Raw genomic sequence first — 19194 nt, forward strand, 5'->3', positions numbered from 1 at the left:
AATTTGGAGCCGTTAGCCAAATGACCGGGCCAATCAGCGTTGGTTTTGAGGCGGTTTTAGGTGGTGATAGACAGATGGTTTATCCAATCAGCTAACCAGTATTTTCAGACAGCGGTAGCCGCTCGCTAATGTTTTTTTTCTTTTGGATCCTTCTTTTGGAATATGGTCCCGGAACCTGAAATGGGGCCTTTTATTCCTAAATTCTCATTACACAAACGGCAAATATCCTTTACCGACATGTTGCTTGCATGCTGAGCTAACAAGCTATGCTTTGCCTGCAGCAGCAGGGGCGGGCTTGTGGTTGTATTTTCATACGATCTGATTGGTTGATTTGGCCCATCTATCACCAACATAGGTGATAGACAGATGGTTCATCCAATCAGCTAACCAGTATTTCCGCCCCTTCCCAAAAGTTCTCCAACGGAAAGTTCCCAGATGGATATGCCGAGCAAATGCGAAGCAATCCATCTGGCGGAGTCAGGTTACCTGGAGAAGGCTCTGTCCCCAAAACTTCGGAGGTTGGACTTGTGGATGGAGAGGAAACCGGCTGAGGTGGATCTGAGGGACCGTGAGGGTTGGTAGGGGGAGAGGAGGTCAGCGAGGTATGAGAGGGCCAGATGGTGGAGGGCTTTGTAGGTGAGGACAAGGATTTTGTAGGTGATCCGGTGGGAGATGGGAAGCCTATGGAGTTGTTTTAGGACTGGAGTGATGTGGTGCCAGGATTTGGTGCGGGTGATCAGTTGGGCGGCTGCGTTCTGGACCAGTTGGAGTCGTTTGATGTGGGTAGAGCTGATGCAGAGGAGAAGTGAGTTGCAGTAGTCCAGTCGGGAGGAGATGAAGGCGTGAATGAGTCTTTCAGCAGTGGGGGGTGTGAGAGAGGGTCTGATTTTGGCGATGTTGCGGTTGTGAAAGAAGGTTTTAATGACATGACGGATGTGGGGCTCAAGGGAGAGGGTGGAGTCAAAGATCACGCCAAGGTTGCGGGCCTGGGGAGATGGGGAGACAATGGTGCCGTCGATGGTGAGAGTGGGGTCATTGGTTTTGCTGAGTGTGGATTTGGAGCCTATGAGGAGGAATTCTGTTTTATCGCTGTTGAGTTTGAGGAAGTTGTGTTGCATCCAGGTTTTAATAGCTGACAGACAGGAGTTGATGTGGGAGAGGGGAGGACTGTGGGGGGATTTGGTGCTGAGGTAGATCTGGGTGTCATCGGCGTAACAGTGGAAGTCCAGGTTGAAGTGGCGGGGCCAGAGTGTAGAGGGAGGTAGACAAGGTGGAGTTGAGGTGGATTGTGAGATCATCTGGTGAGGTGAGGGTTGAGTCCAGGTGGATAGTAGTGCAGAGCAGGTCGGAGAGATGGTGGGGATCAATTGATTTAAGATTGCGGAAGGTGATTTTTCTGAGGAGGCGGGGGGTGCAAGTGTACCTAGAAGAATTGATGCTGTCTTGAAGGCAAAGGGTGGTCACACCAAATATTGATTTAATTTAGATTTATCTTCTGTTCATTCACTGCCTTTTGTTAATTGAGGAAAATAAACAATTAACACTTCCATTTTTGAAAGCATTCTTAGTTTACAGCATTCATTCATTCCTGCCTAAAACTTTTGCACAGTACTGTATGTGTGTATAAATATATATATATATATATATATATATATATATATATATACATTTTAGTGCATAGAATACTTACCTTAATAGTAATTCATCAATGGTTTTAGATTTTTTCCACAAATGGGCTGGTTTGTGTTTAGTATTACTATGTTGGATTCATTTTAAGATTTTTAGTTTTTGAAAAAAACTTTTCAAAAACAATAATTTGGTGGCCCCCCCTGCAGTAACTCTGAGGACCCCTTAGGGGTCCTTGACCCCCTGTTGAAGATCTCTCACTTATCACATATTTCAACAAAAGTTAATGAGCTACAGTAGGTGGTGTATATAGTCATACCTTTTATCAAATTTATAAGATTTTTGCCTTCATGGTGTCGTATATGATCTAATGTTGTATTAAGGAACTGAGATTTTCAGAATTTCTTTTTTTTAACTAAAAAGATTCATAAGCTGTCTATCACTGTCACAAGGTAGCAATTTCAGTGTACAGAAAAAATCCACAAATCACGTCACAAATCATCACGTATCTAAACTGCGTTTCTGTTCCGCAATGATTCAATCCTGCAGCCATCTAAAGTCAGCTGGACAGATAATGAGTAGAACAGAAGTTGTTTTTACTTAATACTGATGACAAGTTTAAGGAGCCGATGGGATTACATGACTGGAATTGTAACTTGTACGATTTCACGGGACAAATACAATTGAATGATTGATACTGCAGCATTAGGCTTATGATTTCACAGTAAACAAGGTTAAAGTTCTGAATGTCAACTTTAAAAGTGTTTTACACGATAGTGGGTGAAATTTCAATTCATGATTTTTATTCATGCTATTAACCTGGTTCTAGTGATGGATACGGCAGTTGCGTGGTTAGTTCTCCACTTTAGTCCACAATGAAATATCTGAAAACAAATCGTGGTTGGGTTGCCATGGAATTTTGTGCAGACATTCCTTGGTCCTCAGATGATGAATCACAGTGATCCCTGACTTTTCCACTAGCACCATAACAAAGTTATCATTTATTCTGAGTGAAATGTCTTGACAGCTATTAATGTCAAAAGTTCACTTTTTCATGCATCATATAAACTAAAGGCTTGTCCATACAGGAGGCTTTGGAGCCACATGTTTTTAGTTGTCTGTCTTACGTGCATCTGATCTGACGTAACTGATATGTTACTATTTTAATCAATGCAGTCTACACAGGCTGTGCAGAATCGTGGAGCCTCTCAATTGTTCCTGGAAGCAGCGCTGTGTTCACTGCCACAGATGCAGCATCAGATTTATGCATCTTGACCGCATTCACCATAATTATGTTCACCAACGCATCTTGCACTTTTTTGCTTTCCTTTACATTGTCCTGCAGTGTGTCCCATTCTTTGACATTTGAAACATGGCAGTGGTGCTGGGACAAACTCTCCGACATCATAACTCAAATATTCCATATTCATCTGATCACTGCCGCCCATTCATGTGCAATTCTTAGGTATTTATTTAAATATTATGCCCTGAATGTATGTGATATCTTGTTTTTATTTTTAACTGGTTTGCACTTTCTATTAACTGTCTTTCACTGAACAGAAGAGCTCTCAGGATTTCGTTGTATGATTCCATGTACAATGAAAATAGTGGATATCTTTCTATACTGTAGACGTATTTGACATACCGTAAAAACTGTTTTATATTCTGTTGATAATGTTAGTTACTGTTTTAAACTAAACATCTGGCCTTATCTTACACAATGCACCTTTAAGTGTACAGGATAGTGCAGACAGTAAAATATGAGATGGAGAGGAAGAGAGAGAGAGAGAGAGAGAGAGAGAGAGAGAGAGAGAGAGAGAGAGACAGAGAGGGGGATAAGAGGGGAGAGTGAGTGAGTGAGGGGAGAGATAGATGTGTGTGTGTGTGTGTGTGTGTGTGTATGTGTGTAAGTCTGGCCAAAGCACAAGTGTGTGATCACAGCAGAGAGATACACCAGGCAGTAAAGCTCCTCTCAATTAGTGAGTATATTATTTTCCCTGCGTCTAAGTTTGCATGTGTTGTCTGTGAATTGTTTATAGCTGCATACAGTTTTAGGTTTAGATTGTTTTGTAGGTGGGTGCAAAAATGTTGACCTTTAAATGTATTCATTATCATTGATATTGATGGTTTAAGTGATAGAAAATAACAAAAGTAGTTTGGAATGAAATAGCATTTAAATATTTGATATATGGACCTTAACTGTTTTGATATTAAATATGTGTTACATATCTGTGCAGCTGTTTTTTCATTTTTTTGAGGGATTTGGAAATAATATGTAGAGTATGTACAGTATTACATGCATTTGTATGTTTGATTTCTTGTAAATGCGTGCATGTTTTTTCCTTTTTGTTCTGGCTAGACGGCACTTTTTCACCCCGACCATCCCCGTCAGTGTTAGCTGTGATTGAGCGCCATAGGAAATCCATCGCTGTGCGTCACCTCTGCACCCTGTAACCTGGGGGACACACAAATCTCTTCCCCCCTGCCGATTTCTTCGCTTTTATTTCTTCCGTCTAACCCCACCCTGCGTCATCATGGATCTCACGGAGTTGGGAGACATGGGCAGTGGCTGTGAAGATGAAAACTGTGGCCTCGCATCTAGATTCCTGGAGGACTGCTCGAACCAAGAGTGCCAGCGGGAGGAACCTATGTTTGGATTGATTGAGTTAGGTGGGTAAAAAAACAATAGTAAAAAAGAAAAAGTACTTTTGCATAATGTTTAATGGAAGTTTAAAACTGCACCAGGCAAGATTTTAGAAATAAAAAAAAACAATCACAAAGTGGGGCTGCAAGTGATTTGACTTTGATCTTGTTTGAGTGAAGGGAATTTTGATTTCTGGACAGTACAATTCAAAACCCCACCACTAGATCGTTTTCCTCTTTCGTTTGAAATTAAAGGAATAGTTCAACATTTTGGGAACAATGCTTATTTGCTTTCTTGCCGAGAGTTACATGAGGAGATCGAGACAACCAGGGCTCTGTTGGAAAACAGTGGTTGTGTTGTTTGTTGTTGTATTTTGCATTTGTTTGATAGTCAGTGTAGAGATAGTCAGGAAATATCGGGTGAGAGATAAAGGGTATAAAGGGTTCGGCACTTAAACCTGCAAAAAAAAAACACATGTTGTTTATGGAGATATAACATGTTAATAAGTGGCTGCCATGGATTTTTTTCTTTTACTCTTTGACGGAGCCAGGCAAGCATATTTCCCAAAATGTCAAATTGTTCCTTTAAATTAACAAAACAGACTAGCTGTTCTAGTGTAATTCTAATTGCATGGTGCAGTAAAATTCTAAAAAGAAATATTTTTTAGTTTCATGGCTGACAATGTGTCATTAAATATAAATGATTCTGATAAAACATACCTCATATTTCATATTCTAGTGTGTGTGACTGTCATTTACATTCCACTGATGCTCTTCGGCCTTCTGGGAAATATACTAACAATTCTGGTGGTTTGGCTCCGACCTCACATGAGAAGTTCAACCTACCTCTACCTGAGCAGCATGGCTGTCAGCGATCTGTTGATACTCCTACTGCTGCCTCTGGATCTGTATAAGGTACACGCACACATACACGCACACACACACACACACACACACACACACACACACACACACACACACACACACACACACACACACACACACACACACACACACACACACACACACACACATCAATTGTGTTCTAATAGTGATTTAAACAAGCCCTTGTGTCTTCCCCTCAGGGAAATCCCTGCTGGCAAATTAAGTTTTTTCCTATTACACGTTAAGCGTTGTGTCATACCCAGAGTGATCTTAGATCATTCTCATGTCATTTCCTCTGCACAATCGCAATGGAGGATCACATGATATGATTGAGTGAATAAACAATATTCTATGGTTACAAAATGATTGTTCTTCAATTCTTCTTTCTGCGCTGTTTTCTTGACCGAACCAATCAATAGTGAGCGATTGCCTGGTGCAGTTGACACATATGAGTAATTCTGTATGTCATTCTGTACAGCTGTGTCAAACTCATACATGCTTGTCGCCATTTTAGTAGTTATTTTTCTCGCTCTGGCAAAGGAAATCAATGTCCTTGTTCCTGTTCCCCTCACACAAAAGCTCTGATTGTTCTTCTACATTCTGAAACTGCTGTCAATGAGCACCAGACCGCTGTGTTGTCATGATAGTGTAGCAGCTAATTGCATTTTTGCAGGAAAATCTTTCACAAGTGGGAAGAAGTACCAAAATTGGCACTAATACTCCTTGGGGATTTTTTCTTTTTTGATAAACTCCCATTAGCCACGCAAAAATCAAGATGGCTGCCATTTTAAAGGCACACTATGCAAGATTTGTACCTTGATATAACAGCTTCAAAGTAATTTAGATTGTAAACAAACTCGTAGTAGGGCGAATCATCCTCATAGCAAAGCAGAGGGGGGGGGAGGGACGCCGCTGGCAAAACCAGCAATGCAGGTTTGAGAGGTGGCGCCCCGCCAAATCTCCTGAGAATCACGACTTGTATGACAACATATAAGAAGCAGCCTCTATGGAAGACGCTAGCACACATTTCAGACGTGAATCATGGCAGAGTCAACGAAGAAAACTAAGAAAGCACGGTCGGAAGAGTCAAGGAAAAGAAAACAAGAAACTGACCGAATGGGACTCTTGTCCGGTTCCTCACTCGGTCAGTTTCTCATTTTTCCCTCGTTGGTGAGAGCTAAAAAGCAGCAAAGGTAACGTTAAATACAAGTACTTCACAGTGACTCTAGGCGTCGCTGTTTGACAAACAATAGAAACTGCATGGTATGCCTTTAAAATGTATGTGGCTAATGGGATTTTCATGGGATCTACAACGTGAGACAGGTGCATCTCACGTGCATCTGTCTCAGGTGCATCTCACGTGAGACAGGTGCATCGGAGGGAGACAAGCAGCTCAGAAGTTGGAGTAAAACTCAAATTAATTTTGCCTGAAGATGGTCTAGTACAAAAACAGTACCTACTGTTACACTTTATATTATTTGCAATTTAGGCAGTTTGTTTTATTTGGATCCCCATTAGCTTCAGCATAAGCAAAAAGCTATTCTTCCTCGGTTCCTACAATCAATCATGTGACAATACAATTTACAACATCACATTACACACCATACGCACAAAGACATTACTTCACATTACACAACATTTGAAAATACAAATCATATTAAAATGTTACAGTTAACACAATTCATCACACACAAAAAAATATAAAAAAATAAAATAAAAAATTGCGCTACTCAGAAAAGATCTATTTCTAAAAATAAAGCAGTGTGCTGGAGTTTCTGCTGTACTATGAAGTGGAATAAAAGTGAAAAAAATGTCTGTTGCAGCTGTGGAGGCCCAGACCCTGGCCCTTAGGAGACCTTGCCTGTAAGCTGACAATGTTCCTCTCAGAGTGCTGCACCTTCTGCACCATCCTCCATATCACCTTCCTCTCCCTGGAGAGGTACCTGGCCGTCTGCTGGCCAATCACGGCCAAGACCCTGGTAACACGGCGCAGAACGAGGGCTCTCATTGGCTGCCTCTGGCTGGGCGCGGCCGTCAGCGCAGCACCAGTGTTGCTCATGGTCGGAGTGGAGGACGTTGGGGGAGAGGAGCTGGGGCTCGGCGGATGGAGGGAGGATGGAGGGTGGGCAGGCGGGGAAGGAGAACAGGGACGACTGGTGACAGGTGGAGGGGAAGGAAGTGGACACGTGGCCTCAATGGATGGAGGATTACAAGGTATGAAGTTGGGAGAAAAAGAGAAAAAGGGGTGGGATGAAAGGGTTGGGGAGTTAAAATGGTTTGGAGAGACAGGAGAGAGAGAAGTGGGAGTGGAAGAAGGAGATGAGGGGAAACGAGGAGATGGAGGAAAAATGAAACAAGCAGATGAGGGAGGAGGTGAAAAGGAAGGAGGGATGGAAGTTGGGGGAGAGCGGCAAAATAAAATGAAAGAAGATGAGGGAGGAGGAAGGGAGGAAGGCATTGATGGAGGAGAGATTGACAAGAGAGAGTGCCGCTGCACACACTACGCCGTCTCCTCCGGCCTGCTGTCGGCCATGATGATACTCTCCAACTTGTACTTCCTGGTACCCCTCTGCATCCTGGGACTGGTCTACAGCCTGATTGGACGGACACTGTGTCTCCGTCCAAAAAGCAGCCGCAGAGACCAGAGTCACCGACACACTGTCAAAATGCTGGGTGAGAAACGTGCAGTCACCAACACACACCTTTAGGTATTTGTTACAGTGTAACAAGAACACACAGTGCTATAGACTAGTTTTGTTGTATATTTACACGGAGAGCACAAGCTTTGACTCAACTAAAGAAGATATTTACAACATCCTAACCCTTGTGTTGTCCTTCGGGTCACCGGGACCCGTTCAGTTTATTTGACGTTTTTGCATTGGCCTGGAGTTGATCTTCGGGTCCCCCGGTGACCCTCGCGTACTATGCGATGTAATTTCACGTGAACTGGCATGGGGGGGGTCCCAGAGACCTGTGCTGCGATTGAATGCGTTTGGACAGGCTAATACAAAATGTAAATAAACTAAACAAGTCCCCATGACACGAAGGGCAATACAAGTCAGAAAAGCAAACACGCTTCATCCAACAGCTCATTATAGCTATCTGTCTATTTTGACAAGCCCGAGCAGAAGGATCCTTTAGTAACATGTTGTCCTTGGGTCAAATTTGACGCGTTTTCAAAATTTCTATAACAATTTTCTTTTTAACTACTCAATTTTAACTACCCCAGATAACATGGATGATTCCATACAACACTCTTCGGCAAGTAAAATTAATGATCGGATCTTTACTTTTTGCGGTGTTTTAGTCAGTGTTATAGCATTTGAAAAATAAAATGTTATGGTTTCAAAACAGTATTGTTGAAAATTCTTCATTAGGAATAACCCCTTGAGATGCAGCATCTCGTTTTCGAGAGGACCCTTAACAAAAAATAAATATACAGTACAATCATAATTAGACACAACAGTTAACAAAACAGAAAAAAAGGTACAGTTGGTACTGTAATAGGAAGACAGGGCATTTTTAATGGAGTGGAGAGATAGAATGGATTGAATATTTACAAGTAGATTATTCCAATCTGAGGGGGCTTTAAACCTAAAGGCTTTCTTAGCTGTAGCGAAAGATACAGCAGGGACAGAAAAAAAAGTTGTGTCTCAAATGGTAGTTAGAGGAAAAGGGTACCATAAGCTGTTTTAGATAACTAGGATAATTGAAATGTATACATTTATAAATAAAATGCAACCAATGCTGATGTCTTCTTATTGAGGGTGATGGTAGAGCAAGTTTTTCATACATAATACAATGATGAGTTGTGAAAGGACATCCAAGAACAAATCTACAGATTCTGTTGTAAACAACATTGAGAGGGAGAAGATTAGTGATGGGTGCAACCTGATATACAACATCAGCATAGTCCATATTTGGTAAAATAAGTTGTTGCACAAGTTTCTTTCTAACAGTAGAGAGAAGCATTTTCTTGAGTGGTAGAGAACACCAATACCAAAGTTGAATCTTTTTAAAATATATGATACTTAAATGAGAGCTCAGAGTCGCGCCAAAGTCCAATGTATTTGGTGTGTTCAGCTTTTTGCAGTGAACTACCATCAAAACATGTAATTACATGTGTGACCTTTTAATTTGGATTTGATGGTCTGTGGAGTTCCAAAAATCATAATGTGAGATTTGGTTTTATTACTGTAAGTCGTAATTTATTTCTTATAAGCCAGTGTTGTAGGCTATTCAGACTGCAGAGCTGATTCTATCTGTAATAAATTAGTTTTGGAAGTGTATAATACTGTATCATCAGCATAAAGCTGAACACAACATTCAGAGCAAATTGATGGAAGGTCATTGACAAAAATAGAAAAGAGAAGTGGACAAAGAGTTGAACCTTGAGGGACACCTCGTTGCTGAATTAATATATCGGATATGCATCCTTGTATCATAACACATTGTTTTCTGTTATGGAGATAAGAATTGAACCAGAGTAGTGCATTGCATGACAGACCAGCAGAGAACAGTTTATCTAAGAGCAAGTAGTGAACAACTAAGTCGAACGAAGATATTAGACCTCATTTAATACGCTTCAAGTAGTAGAGCAAATGTAGTTTTAAAAAATTAGATCAAATGACTTGTAATATCGAATGATATTACTGAATGCTGTTTTGACCTATTACATTGTATTGTTGATATTACATTGTATTTACATTTTTTACGGCCAAAATGTCTGTTTTGATAGTAAAGCTGAGCCCTGAGGTAGCCTATTAATGGTTCTAATGTCCTAATCCTGTATTTTTCTTCCCACCCTGCCCCTGTGTCTTCCACTGCTCCAGGAGTGATTGTCTTGGCTTTTATTCTGTGCTGGCTGCCCTTCCATGTGGGTCGGACTATTTTCTCTCTTTCTCTGGGCTCCGGTTCTGACAGACAGGAAGCATACACGGACACAAACTCACACCCAGACAATAATACTCTCTCTGATGTCAGCATAGACAGAAATATCGACATTCACGCTGTCACTGAACCCATCAGCCACTCAGACTCGGACACACACTTTAAGACTGGAAAGATGACTGCACACGCTCACACAGAAAAAGACAAAATATTTTGTGACATCTGTGCAGCGACCAAAGTCCAAATCAACACACCCACTGATGGAGACACACACTTGGCAGACACACACTTGGCAGACACAGAAACTGACGTAAACTCCAAAAATAACACACCTACCACACCTACCACACCTGCCACCGCACACACACACGCTGTGACACCCACCGACCTGTACAATGATAACACACACAATGACACGGACACACACCCTGACACACATTTGTATTTTTTATACTATCTGTCTCAGTATTTCAACCTGGTGTCCTCGGTCCTCTTCTACCTCAGCGCTGCCATCAATCCTTTACTGTACAACCTGATGTCTGCCAGGTATAGACACGCTGTACACAGCCTCATGCACACACACTCTCATACACAGTCTCTCCGCATGCGCACACTCACGACACGACCCTCCACGACCACTATATAAGTGCAAATACTGAACGCACAGAAAGTAGACGCACATGCAGCATGAAAAAAAAATCAAGCACATTGCCGCCTCTGTTTAAACCTAAACCTCTTGGTAATGGTAAAAAAAAGATATTATATGAATCATTTTTATATATGTCAGTATTGATATATATAATTAAAGAGAATGATGTATAGATGAAAAGGCCATACACCAACACTGCTGATGTAAAAAGCATCTGAAAACATGAATAAGCTTAGTTTTTGCTTACAGTTACTTAATCTATTACAAGACCAGTGAGGAATTAGCTCGAAACCAACAGCAAGTTCACATTTTTTATTTTACTTGGGCTACCCTGGTATTTATATTTGGGGCAGAGGTTGTTAAAGCACATTTTGACTTGTCAAACACAGGTGTACTTAAATGATATAATCTCGAAGATTTTCTTTTAAATGAATGTCTCTTACTGTAAGTCACTGTCTGTCGATGAATGAGGTAACACAATGCTGAGCCTATGACCCACTGAAAGCCCTTGCATTTTAAGTGTTACGAACTGGGTGTCTGTGCTGACACAGAAAAAAATCACTGGTGGTGCACAGTTATACCCTTTATTCACAGTGGTGAAAATCCGCCAAAAATAGGCGTTAGACTTTTTGCGTTGTGAGTAGACAAGTATGGCTTTCTGTTTTTTTTTTTGCTGGAAATCAGGGTTAGTAACCAGCGTAGAGGCCGGTGGTTGCTTCTTTTTAAATCTGTTATGTATTCAGTCCCTCTTTCAAACCCAGTGCTGACTAAATTGGCTGAATGGGTGGAGATGGGTGGAATATGTTGCCGTGATAATAGAAGTTACCGACACAGGCAACCCATGTCATAGCAGTTTGCCAGAAAAGGGTCAAAAATGTGTCCACCCAGGTGTCATGTTTCCATCACTGCCGATCGGAGGTGAAACTGATAAATACCTGTGACTACTGCAGAGTAATTTGTCCCTGGAATGAATGCCAATTGTAACCTTTCCCACTAAAGACAAAAGCCAATTGTCAGTGGGATTTTTGGCCAAAGGGGATGCGTTTTCCACCACCCAGCAGTGGTTGGTCCGCCAGAGAGGGAAGGCGCAATAGACTCGCTCTTCAAACGCAAATTGACTGAAGTGAGAGAGATTTTCTCTATTAAGATAGATCGAAGAACACACCTGTATTACCGCTTATCGGCATAGGGGAGCCAAACGAAGATCTTCGAGATTGTTACTTTAATAACCCTAATAAAGTCAGGATTCCATCAAGATGCTAAGGTCCAGTTGTTGTGCAGTCTGACATTGGCACCAGTACATAGAACATTTAATATGTATTAATGTTATGTTGGTTATTTCTGTGCTTTTCCTGGTACGGCTAGTCAAAATGTCAATGAAAGTCCAGTAGCTTTGCTACCTTAAAGGACAAGTTTGATATATCTTAATGTCGCTGTGATCATTCTTTTGGCTGTGAAGCAATAGGGCCTTTTCACAGAACACATTTCGACATGTTACAGTAAAGCACAGAAGTAAATAATGAAATTGATGATGGCTGAATTCAAGGTTGGAAATTAACTTTTTTGCCCCCCCCTGCCACTCAATAGATTGCTATTGTTTTTTTTTTTGGGGGCTAGTGAGTGAAGCAAATCAAGCAGCCACTTGCATATTTTACCAGCCTTTGGCTAATGGCTGATGTTAATTATAAAGTTTCAGCAGAAATGTAGACATTGTCCTTTGATTAATGGCTAGCACTAACTCAGCTTCAGCTGAAGTTGAAATTGCGTTTTTGCAGAAAGAGGACTGTGGATTTTACCCATCATTTCCTACACAGTAGTTGCTCCAAAATGCCAGTATGGACAGGATGTGAATATTGTACTAGGATAAAAAAAAAAAAAATGAAACCCAGCCAAACAAATTGCACTTTTTAGCTCTGTGAGAATCATATGTCTTAATGTTTAAAGTAGGGCTAACTATGTATTTTACAGGTACTTCACACTGTTAAGGTACTTAACATTTGGTTACAATCTGGAAGAATGCTTAAAAGCCATCTAATGTGCAGCTGTACTGCTCTATTCCCCATGCCATAAAATGTATGTTTTATTTTTTTATTGTGTCATTTCGTCAAACACGCGCCCTGTCCTGAATACCGGACACCTCCTGCCTTGACATGACGCTGGACTGCTGCATGGGTCACAGAACAAAATCATCAATCAAGTCATTACCTCAGTTATGTTTAACCATTCTACCATGATGACTAAGTGACTCACATAATTTCTATTGTTAATGGTTTGATATTTAAAATGTCAAAGTATAGAACATGATTTAAGGGTCTTTGTTGGGCTTCAACCACGGTAAACGCAGTCACCAAACTTTACAGGTGTGTAGTGGAGATCAAAATATAAATCCCCTGGGAAAGTACTCAAAACTCTGTGGTAGTTCTCTCTCACACACACACACACACACACACACACACACACACACACACACACACACACACACACACACACACACACACACACACACACACACACACACACACACACACACACACAAACACACACACAGAGAATAGGGCTATCATTTTGATTCATGTAGTTCATAGGGCCTGATGTGTTTTGATGTAATATTACATTACGTGTTCTGATGTGTCATATACTGATATAAATGTTTTTATTTGAGTTACACTGGAGGTTTCATCACCTCTGCGAAGGAGGTTATGTTTTCACCCATGTGAGTCTCTCTGTGTGTCAGCAGGAAACACCTCAGAATGGATTTCCTGAAGTTTGCTGGACATATTGGCCCCGGGCTAAGGGACAATTGATTTGATTGTGTCAGTAACCCAGGCCATTTCTGGTCATCATCAGGTCATTTTTTGGAATGTATGTACGTTGTCATGTATTTATGAAGTACAGACTTGATGACAAACCCAATCAGTATGAGAAATGTTCAAAAAATCTGCAGTTTACTGAGACGGTATAATATCATGAATTCAATATGACTTTTTGTATTAGAAATGTTTTCTTTCTAGTTACTCACATGTTGTGTAGTTTGACAATTAACTTATATTTTATTAAGTGTATGACTGTAAACAAACTTTGTAAAACGCAAGGATCTGCTGTATTTGTTAAATGTTTTGATTGTATTTGACACGAGGCATCCCCTGGGATCAATATCAATATAGTGGTCTGTTATGAATTGTTTCATATAAGATATCTTTTTCTGTTCTTTTTTGGTTATGTTTATTGTAGGCTTTGCTTGCATGTATTTATGTAAACTGTTGGCCAACTTACCAAAAGCTTTGCATTGCCTCATGTCTTTTGTTGCACTTGAAAACACTGCAACACTAGAGTTGACAGCAAGCAGATTAATGGAGTGTGTGTCAATATCAATATCAATATTAATTTTATTTGTATTATGTTATTATTGTATTAATGTAAACCAAAGCGCTTTACATTTAAAACAGCATACACATTAAAATAAAGCATGAATAGAAATAAGAATACACAAGACAATCAACAAAAACAAACTAGATATGCAAGTGTGACCATACAACTTTACACACACACGCACACGCACACGCACACGCACACGCACACGCACACGCACACGCACACACATACACTTCAGCCAATGGAAATTGGCAGTGGATACAGTGGTTAAACTAACACCAAATGGCATTGTTAAACATGGACTGGCATATACCTCATTTTTTACTTTCTATCATGAACATTTGAGTAATCTATCATAGGGTTATTAAACATTTTGCGAGTTTTCAATTGTCGAGCAACACAAACCTCTAGGGTTAAGAAAACTTTTTTTTTTCTTTTTAAATGGTGCAATACTGTGTTGTGTTCCTTTAAAGACTCTGACACACCAACCCGATGTCTGACCGTCGGCAGGAAAGGCAGTTGGACTGATCAGTTGGCTCCTGTTTCAAAAAAGACTTGAGCGTACGTTCTGCGCGTGCGCAAGACGTAATATGTCTCCATAAGAGCAGGCGGCGCTAATCTGTATTGTCGCCCAAAAAGTGAAAACCGGAAATGATGGAACATCTCTCTAGACCTAGTAAACACACAGCACGCTGTCGTCAGTCATTGTTTTCATCAGAGAGTGTTGATAGTAGTCAAGAAGGATCGTTGTTGTCATTAATCGCTGAACGGAAGAAAATACGATGGCCAGTAATAAGAAGATACTGCCGTTGTCAGCTCTCGGGCTTCTTCTTGTGGAAGAAGCACTGATTCACTAGTCAAGGGCTAGCACTCCACCAATCAGACTGGTCATTGAGTCCGACTGCCCACTGGCCGATTCAACAAGTCTAATCGGCCAAAATGGATGCCCACGGCTCCTCCGACTGACAACGGCACGGAACACACTGAACAGACTTGAGTCACCGACCTCGCCAGACTGTCCGATGGCCAATAATCGGGTTGGTGCGTCAGAGCCTTTAAACAACCCTCCGCTGTTGTGAAATTAACAGTCACAGTATTTGTAATACCGTGATACAGAAAATCATCAAGGGATTTGGGGGCAAAAGCTCTGTCAAGATGGTATGTGTTTTTTACTTCCATCACCTCTGTTCATGTGCTATATTTTAAGGTCTCCATTCTTGAAAGATTGAATCTGAGTTGCTAGGAAATGTTAGTGCATTCTCGTATGAGAAACAATCTATTTAAGGACTTCTTGATGGATTAATTAACAGCTAATGTCTACACTTGTTGCTGTGTCGCTCCTTTTTGAAAGGGAGGAAAAGTGACTGTGAATGTTAAGAGTGGATGAAAACATGTTTTTACGTATCATTGTTGTATTGCTAATTCCAAGAAGTAGCAGCAGGACATTGACAATAATTACAACCGACTGAAAAATGCTTCCTAATTGACAGTAAAAAACAATATTTCCCTGCTCTTTAACTTCAGTAAAAGTATACGGTTGAATGATGAGTAGAGCAAGTGTTTGTGGGAAGAATTGTGAGATCCAAATCTTAAATTGGGTCACATCTTCTGAATCCCTAGTGTACAGATTTTGTTCTGTAGCAGGCCTCTGAATCCTGACCTTCCACTGGATGAGGGCAACAGGAAAGGATCCACCTGGTTTTGGACTTTGGCCATGCATTAATTCAATAAAGATATCACACCAAGAAAATAAATACTAATTGCAGATCATTCTCCCAATTTCATGGAAATGTACTGTGTGCATTCCTCGTAACTATATTGGACAATGTTTCAAATGCTCTGTATCTTACCTGGGATATGTCTTAAGTGTATGATGTTTAACTGGTAACACTTGAAGATGCAGTAGGTAAGACTTATAAAACTAACTTTCTGTCAGATTTGCTGAAACTGACTCTATGTTCGAGTAGAACTATATGAAGCGGGTAATTAAAAAAATAAATCCTGCTCTACTGGCACCACCTACAGCTTGTACAAAATTGTTCTGTTCAGATGCACCAATCAGGGCCAGGGTGGTGTCTAACCGCGTGTCAATCACTGCTCATGCACACGCCTTCATTCTCCCTTGTGGGGGGAGGGGCTTAGGAGACCGTTTTTGGCTTTAGCAGAAAGGGGGGAGGGACTGAGAAGTTGTAGATGGTCACATTTTTTGACTAAGTCCTGGATCTTCACAATCCTACCTACAGCACCTTTAACAACATGCGTGTGAGGTCAAGTTCCCTATTTGTGCCCTCTACAACTGTAAAGTTTGCAGAAATCATATGATAAAAATAGCGTTGTCAGTGTCTGAATTGAGATGACGCTCCCACCCTACAATCCTAGGCCAACAATCTGTGATGAAGGGTGGGAGATGTGGGATAGACTGAAGTGCAAAAACAGATATCATAAAATAAGAAACAAACAAATAGCCTGGCCACACGTCTTTGTTAAGGGACTTTGGGAACCATCGTCCTCATCACACAGGGAAAATGGAGGTTTTAATCCTCCCTTATCAGCTAGTTTATTTTACAGTGGGCTTCATGTATATATTCTCACTGTATCTTTGAACATTGTTATTAATTTCCTGATGCATCTACATGACACATAGATGGATCACTGGCACAGGCAAACACAGTTGAACAATGTTCAGGTACACACAAGGAAATGTGAACTAGAGTTTAGTGTAATGTTTTTTTTCTTTGCTTGGGGAGATGTGTTAACATCCTGAGGTGTGTTTTCTTTATTTTTTAAATCTGCGGAATATTTTTTAAACATTCTGCAGAATTCTGCAGCCACAGACATGTGTAGCCCTGATCATTAATAATCGTATAACAGTAATACTAGTAGTGTTTACCTGAAATTACAGCATACAAAACAAAAAACAAATACAGTAGATATAAACGAAAACATCTTAAAAGAGTTTCTTGTTCTTTCAAGCTGAATTCTTGCAAACTGTCATGGATGAGCTGTGAAGAACAGGCCTCGCTTCTGAGCTCAGAGTCATCTTCGTCTGAAACAACTGGAACTGAGTAACAACGACCTGCAGGATTTAGGAGTGAAGGTGCTCTCTGGTGGACTGATGAGTCCACAATGAAGACTGGAAACCCTCCGGTCAGAATTCTTGAAATGGTTTTATAAATGGTGAAAACGTGGTAAAAATCAGCAAAAAAAAAAATACTGGACACTCTCAGGTATGAAGAGCCAACAGCTGCAAGATGGTTAACAGATCTCAAACACTTTCCCTGTCACTGTGTCACATTAAGGAACACTAATAAATTGTTAAAAAGGATGACGCAAATTCTTTTTCCAGGGTGGACCCTGGTGGAGTGCGCTGGTTGAAATCTGGTCTGAGGAAGTGTCAGTGTATATTTAATTACATTTTAATTTTAAACTAAAAGTTCGTGAGGGTGATATGTTTTTTCAAATCTAGGTCATTAGAAAACATTAAAAAGGAAACGTGTCATTGCCTGACTACAACAGGTCTGAAACTGCTGCTTGTATTGTGACTTATTCTTTCCATAAGATGCCTGTGAACTCACACTAGACTTGAACACAGCACACAGAGACCTCGTTCTGTCTGATGAAAAAAAGAAAAGTGACATGGGCCAGGTAGGAGCAGCCATATCCAGACCACCCTGAGAGATTTGATGGCTGCTTTCAGCTGCTGTGTAGAGAGGGCCAGAGTGGCCGCTGCTACTGCAAAGTAGAGTGGGACGGCAGCTCTGAGGTTGCGGTGACTTACAGAGGAATCAGTAGGCATGGAGAAGCTGTTGACTGCTGTCTTGGGAGCTATGAAAAGTCCTCAAGTCTAGAGTGCACTGATGATGGGTACGGTGCATCGCACAATAACACTCCCACATGTATATATTTACACCCCACTGACTCTACCAGAGTGGCAGTGTCTCTGGACTGGTCTGCTGGCACTCTGTCCTACAGAGTCTCTCCTGACACACTAGACCACCTCAACACCTTCTACTCCACATTCACTGACCCCCTCTACCCTGGGTTCATCGTTGGTTTAGACTGCTCAATGACTCTGTGTCAGATGGAGGAGGGAGAGCAGCCGTCTGTTTGAAAGAACAGACGCTTAGACGTTTGACTAAAGATGGCTGCTTAAAGGGCCCGTATAATGCTCATTTTCAGGTTCATACAGGTTTCTACTGGAGCATATTTAAATGCTTTAATGTTCAATACACTTTATTTTTAGGTTGAAGGTGGGACTGAGTTTAGATGTGAATTTATTAGGTAACACATTTTTATCTACCAATACGAATGATAAGGCTAGTCTAAGTCTTTTTTTTGGTGCAACAGAGCTAACCGCAGGCTCAGGAAGATGTCGATTAATCAGCCTAGACACACCCACACAGTCCTGGGAAGAGGTCCAATCAGCTAGGTTAACTGAAAACCCCTATGTCAGTGTTGTGCAGTCACAGGATGTAATAGATGCTCTCCACCACCTCATGGTGCTGTGGTCCAAAGATCTGAAAGGTGCAGTTGAACTTGTCAAGCTCCTCTGATTTTTAAATGTAGGCAAGCCAACGATCAGTCCACGTTTTTTAACTATTAAATACTTATAATTGTCTGGTTGAAACGTTTTTATGTGAGTATTAGTGAACCAATAGGAGAAAAACAACTCAACTAATTAGTCTAACTTTTATGAGTCAGACCTGCTTATGTAACACATTTGTAACATTGGGTTATCATTTTCTTTTTTTTTTTGTTTATGCTTTTTGTACTACGTCATTAGTTAAGCACATATAAAATAGTTTTAACAATAGATAGCCCTTATGATGTGATCACTATCACTAGATAATGTAATGAGGGAAATCCAACCCAGGTTATTTTTGACATACATTTTAAGTAGAAGGACATTATCAAATTTTTTTCACTCTACTTCTCTGTTGGATATGACTATATACCGGCCCAGGTTCTTAGTCAATGACCAATCTTACAATTCTCATGTAGTTGTGCAGTTCACCTTCATAGAGCTGAAACTGAGGAGACAGCTCTAGCATCAAGTCTGGAAGACTGCATTGTGTTGTGTATTCACAGGTAGTTGCTGATGAAGCATCATGCTTATGACGCACAGCAGG

General features: G+C 40.8%; 1 protein-coding gene across 1 annotated transcript; it reads left to right on the forward strand.

The window, feature by feature from the left end:
- The first annotated feature begins 4160 nt into the window (after positions 1–4160).
- Positions 4161–18176, forward strand: LOC114570195 (growth hormone secretagogue receptor type 1). The gene is made up of 8 exons (XM_028600449.1): positions 4161–4296; positions 5009–5184; positions 6978–7310; positions 7377–7827; positions 9987–10076; positions 10491–10603; positions 17763–17929; positions 18038–18176. Exons 1-8 carry the CDS (start codon positions 4161–4163, stop codon positions 18174–18176), a joined length of 1605 nt encoding a protein of 534 aa, XP_028456250.1.
- The last annotated feature ends 1018 nt before the right edge of the window (positions 18177–19194 follow it).

Source organism: Perca flavescens, chromosome 15 (genome assembly GCF_004354835.1).
Source record: "Perca flavescens isolate YP-PL-M2 chromosome 15, PFLA_1.0, whole genome shotgun sequence".
NCBI lineage: Eukaryota > Metazoa > Chordata > Actinopteri > Perciformes > Percidae > Perca > Perca flavescens.

Excerpts from the sequence above, each read along its gene's own strand:
- LOC114570195 (XM_028600449.1), top strand. The coding sequence starts at position 4,161 with ATGGATCTCACGGAGTTGGGAGACATGGGCAGTGGCTGTGAAGATGAA. Across the intron at positions 7,828-9,986 it reads ACACACTGTCAAAATGCTGG|GAGTGATTGTCTTGGCTTTT; the intron begins GTGAGAAACGTG and ends CCACTGCTCCAG. Across the intron at positions 10,604-17,762 it reads CTGCCAGGTATAGACACGCT|CTGCTGTGTAGAGAGGGCCA; the intron begins GTACACAGCCTC and ends GGCTGCTTTCAG.